Here is a 5,488-nt window from a genome sequence, read left to right as displayed (position 1 = left end):
CCCAGATAAGGCTGATATATGGATACAGGAGATGGAGAAGATCTTCGAAATACTCCATTATGAGGATGTTAATAAGGTGGAATACGCAACCTTTTTGCTTAGGGCAGAGGCTGAATCTTGGTGGCGAGGGGCGAAACAGCTAATGGAGAGTAATAATGAAGCATTGAACTGGGATGCTTTCAAACAAAAAATTTGGACAAGTATTTCCCATCAAGTGTTAGATCGAAGAAAGAGGCCCAATTCCTTAAGCTTTACCAAGGCAGCATGACTATAGCTGAGTATGCTGACAAATTTGACTCCCTAGCCAAACATTTCCGCTATTTCTGTGACAATGTGGATGAGAATTATAAGTGTGGGAGATTCGAACAAGGACTCATATATGAAATTAAGGAGTCTGTGGAGCCCTTGGAGATTCGTCAATTCCAAGATCTAGTGGAGAAATGTAAGAAGGTGGAACGAATGAAACAAGGACGTCTGTATAGAGGGGTTGTTGGAGGATTGTCAAGACCCCAGGTGAAAAAAAAGAGTTATTCTATAAATTTGATGAGAATTTTCTCTCACTAAGTCTTTTTCAAACAGGGACATCAATATCATAATAATAGAGGAAAGCAACAACAACCATACACCCGACCCCAAAGGAATGGTAGGGACCAACCTCGAGGACATTTCAAGGGAGGTCAGAAGCTGCAAAATTCAGGTACTATTCAGTGCTACCATTGCAATAAGGAGAGGCATGTGAGTACTCAGTGCCTAGAAAGAGCAAGACTTTGTTATCTCTGTCAGCAACTAGGACACTTTGCTAAGGATTATAGAGCACCAAGAAGAGATCATATACCATCCACCAATAAAAAAAATGACATCCCCCGCCCTACTGCTAAGGGACGTGTCTATCACATTGGAGGAGAAGAAGCATCAAATGCCTCAGGATTAGTCCAAAGTGAGTGTGAAATCGCAAATAAACAATTTGTTGTGTTATTTGATTCTGGAGCTACACATTCTTTTATCTCAGTGAATTGTGTGAATTCTATAAAATTACATGTTATTGTACTACCTTTTGATTTGGTAGTCACCATACCGTCTACTGAACCTGTAATCTTGAATGACGCTTGTTTACAATGTCCCTTGAATATCTTGGGCATGAAACTTAAAGTCGACTTGATTTGCATTCCTCTCAAACATCTGGGAGCGATCCTTGGGATGGACTGATTATCTAGTCATCACGTTCTTTTGGATTTTGCTCGAAAGTCTATAATCTTTCCAGACCCTGATGTTTCCCGATTCCTCAATATCAGCCGATTGAAAATTTCTTTAAAGGGAGGAATCCAAAACTATGTATTCTTAAATTCTATCAGCATGAGACCAGAAGTAGAAATTTATGAGATCCCGATGGTAGGAGATTTCCCGGAAGTTTTCCCATCAGACGTGCCAGGGTTACCTCATGTACGTGATGTTGAATTCTCTATTGATGTGGTTTCAGGAACCATACCTATTCATATTGCCCCATACAGAATGGCTCCATCTGAGATGTCAGAGCTGAAAAATCAATTGGAGGACCTATTGTCAAAGAAGTTTATCCGACCAAGTGTCTCACCATGGGGAGCTCCTGTACTATTGGTGAAGAAGAAGGACGGGAAGTCGAGATTGTATGTTGACTATCGACAACTTAATAAAGTCACAATCAAAAATAGATATCCATTACCACGTATTGATGACTTAATGGAGCAACTTAGAGGTGCTGTAATATTCTCCAAAATTGATCTGAAGTCGGGATATCATCAAATTCGGGTGAAGGAAGAAGATATACCCAAGACATTATTTAGAATGCGATATGGACATTATGAGTATTTGGTGATGCCCTTCGGTGTTACCAATGCACCAACAATTTTCATGGATTATATGAATCGTGTCTTTCATCCATTCTTAGACAAATTTGTCGTGGTTTTCATCGATGATATCCTTATATACTCCAAGAGAAAGCAAGAACATGAAAACCATTTGGGCCTAGTGTTGCAAGTTGTCGCATCACGCGAAAAACCGGCGGGAAAACAAGAACAACAGAGCCGCCACCGTGCGTTATTTATCCCGAAAGAGGGAAAGGAAACGCTCAGAGTAAACCTGGAAAAGACATGGTCTCGCGACCAAAGAGAATGGGATCGGGAGTCGGTTATGCGAAGGGAAGGTATTAGCACCCCTACGAATCTGTCGTACTCGACGGGATCCACGCACAAAAGGAAGGAAAATGGTTGCTAAAACACTGCTCAATCACACACACACACACTGGCTGAAAGAGACACAAGAAAACAGACTGAAACTGACTCGGCAGGATGTCGCATCCTGGGCCTACTTAGTCTATCAGGCATAGACATCAGAGTCGAAGTAGTTCGGACTAGGGAAACGACACATGCTCGCTAGGATGTCGCATCCTATGCATACGTATCTCCTCGGACGAGAGAAGAATCAGAGCATTCGTAGCTCGGCTGACACACACACAAACAAACACAGGCAAAGGCAAACGTGGAGCCTGAATGCCAATCACTGGACTTACATCAGCATCCGAACCAAAACACACACAAGAAGGCCAACGTGGAGCCTGAATGCCAATCACTGGACTTACATCAGCATCCGAACCAAGAACACACACCAACAGGCAAACGTGGAGCCTGAATGCCAATCACTGGACTTACATCAGCATCTGAACCAACAAACCCACACTGGAACCCAAATGCCACTCGATGGACTTACATCAGCTTCCAGGCACACAACAAGACAAAACAAAGACACAGGCGCCCGGAGAGATCTGCTCATCTCCTGCCTACGTACCTCATCTGGTATGAGGATCAGGGCGACGTAGTTCCCCTACGAAGGGATACAGGACTAGCCTAACCAGATAACAGAGGGAGACACAACACTAGGGAGACTACGACTCGAGCCTAGATATTGTCATGCAAAATCATCCCTAAGTTAAGGTTTCTAACTAACTTGCACAGGAAGCAAGCCTATCCTAATCGTGACTTGCACAGGAAGCAAGCCACACCTACACTTAACTTGCACAGGAAGCAAGCCAAGCAAAACCTAACTTGCACAGGTAGCAAGTCTAAACTAACCCTAACTTGCACAGGAAGCAAGTCAAACAAACATACAAGCACAGGTAGCACATACTATATACAAGCAAGGGGCTCAAACAAGGCTAGGTTTTAGTCGAGGGGTCATATCAACCTCAACAAACAAACCTCTGGAACTGGGTAGATATTGCTCTTAACCTTGCCATTGAGGGGCTAAGGTGAAGCAGATGAAAGGAGATGAGGGGTGTGCCTCATTGCTCTTATCCCTGGCCAGGGAGAGCATTTGACAAGAATGTGTGGGTTCAGAAAGTGGGAACCCTTCTACACATTTGATACTGACTCAACTGTACAATTGTACAAGATCTTGGGTTTGTATCTGCAATGCATCAACACAGTGGTGTGAGCAAAGCAGATGACACACAGAATAGCAGGGGATAGGTTGCATATCCCTTGGGTTCTGCCAATTGCCTCTTCACTTAGGAGGTCTTTGACTCTATACAAGGACAAAATTAAACATCCACAAACATTGCCTCTTAAGGAGGACTTCAGACAGTTGCCTGGCCAAGTAACAGGCCAGGTCTTCCATACTACATGAAGATTAGAAATATACCTCAATGCAAATTGCTTATATAAGCAAAGCAAAGCAAAAAGTTCACAAGGAACTGAGCAACTAAAAGCACCTGAAATAGTCAAGCAGACATTAGTATACAACTTCAAAACAAAGCAAAAGGAAACAGTCATCAACAGTTAATCATAGGCAAATGGATGTGCAAGGCATAAGGCTTAAGGCATGTGAGCCAAGCCACCTACAAAACAGACAAGTTAATCAATGATATTCAAGCAAGCTCAATCAAAAAGAATTGGTCTCATTGGTCATTTGTTGGTCAACCTGAAAACATGAGCTCAAAGGTGAGTAGCAGGACCACTAGGGAAAGCCTAGGGTCAAAAGGGAATGAAAACATTAAAACAGCAAGTGGAAAGCATCCAAGATCATGTTCAAACAATCAAGAAACAATACCAATTGGTTTCACATTCATATCAATTATCATCATCATTTCATGAACAAGCTAGGTCAAGGTATTGTAAACAGAAGCTCATAGAAGTCAACAGCAAGACTTAGCTCAAAAGCAATCTTAAACATTTCCAAAAATCACCAAATAAATCATGGTCAATCACAACCCATAGCATGGTATGCATGTCAAATTTCATCTCATTTGGACAAGTAGAAGATAGTCAATGAAAATCATAAAGGCAAGGTAATTTTGAACATGCTCAAAGAAGTCAACCAAACATGCATCAACTTGAAAAAATCATAAATCAGGGATGGCATATGAGAAATGAATGGGATCAAAACCATGGCAAAGCTTACGATGTCTACTAATCACATATCAAATTTCATGTCCATCCAATAAAGTATGAGAATTTCACAAATGAAATGGGAACATGTGTCACAAAAAGTCAACATAAGACCAAACAGGGGAGAAAATCCCAAACAATTAGGAAATGCCACAAATAATTCCAAGAAAATTCACATGTAAGCTAGACATCCAAGAGTACATTCATGCAAAAATTCAAACCAATTTGAGTTCAAGAAGCATGGTAATGAAAATCATGAATTTGGACATCAATGGTGTGACACAAATTGTCACACCCTAATTCAAAAAATCATAACTCACAAACCAGCAATGATAAATTCACAAACTCCACACCAAAATCACCATGAATGTGTCTAGTTTAAGCACAAAAAATTTGGGAGCCATTGGATAAAGCATCATCATTTCACAATTGTTTTGGCAAAAGGTACAAAATATGAGCACATGAACAAAACCCTAATACCAAATAAAATCCATTCATCAAAAAAATCAGGAAAAAATATGACAATTAAGTAGAGATTATGATGAATCAAATGCAAAAAACCCCATTAAAATTGGATCAAGCATGATGAACTTATGATTTTTACAAGATGATGATCAAAAATGAAATTAAAATTGAGAAATGACATTATTTAATGAGTCCCATGCCACGGCAGTGGCAAACTTGTAATATCAAGCACAACTAAATCAAACGCCGCGTTTTGGGCACGGAAACGAAATGTCCTGATTGGTTGTATGGGAATGAAACAGTATATTCATGCAAGGCACGTGAAGAATTTCTGGGCAAACATGAAAAATTAGGGTTTAACGCTACAGTGAAGCTTCATCTTCAACAATCAATTCGAAAAAATATTTTTTCCAGAAATTCAAATCGACTATATCATTGTGACCAGCAAACCAAGCACATCAAGAATCCATCATTCATTTTCATTGAATCAAGCCAAGCAACAAGAATCGAGCAAAAACATATTTCATCATCAAACTTTAAAACAGCATAACTCCACGAATACTCAACCATTTTCAGTGACTCAAAGCTCATTAGAATCAGCAATC

The 5,488-nt window shown here is 40.4% G+C and overlaps 1 protein-coding gene across 1 annotated transcript; it reads left to right on the top strand.

The window, feature by feature from the left end:
• The first annotated feature begins 264 nt into the window (after window positions 1-264).
• Window positions 265-1,206, top strand: LOC127102262 (uncharacterized). The gene is made up of 2 exons (XM_051039659.1): window positions 265-513; window positions 580-1,206. Exons 1-2 carry the CDS (start codon window positions 265-267, stop codon window positions 1,204-1,206), a joined length of 876 nt encoding a protein of 291 aa, XP_050895616.1.
• The last annotated feature ends 4,282 nt before the right edge of the window (window positions 1,207-5,488 follow it).

This window comes from Lathyrus oleraceus, chromosome 7, assembly GCF_024323335.1.
Source record: "Lathyrus oleraceus cultivar Zhongwan6 chromosome 7, CAAS_Psat_ZW6_1.0, whole genome shotgun sequence".
NCBI classification, from domain to species: domain Eukaryota; kingdom Viridiplantae; phylum Streptophyta; class Magnoliopsida; order Fabales; family Fabaceae; genus Lathyrus; species Lathyrus oleraceus.
This window is presented reverse-complemented; position numbering and strand designations above follow the sequence as displayed.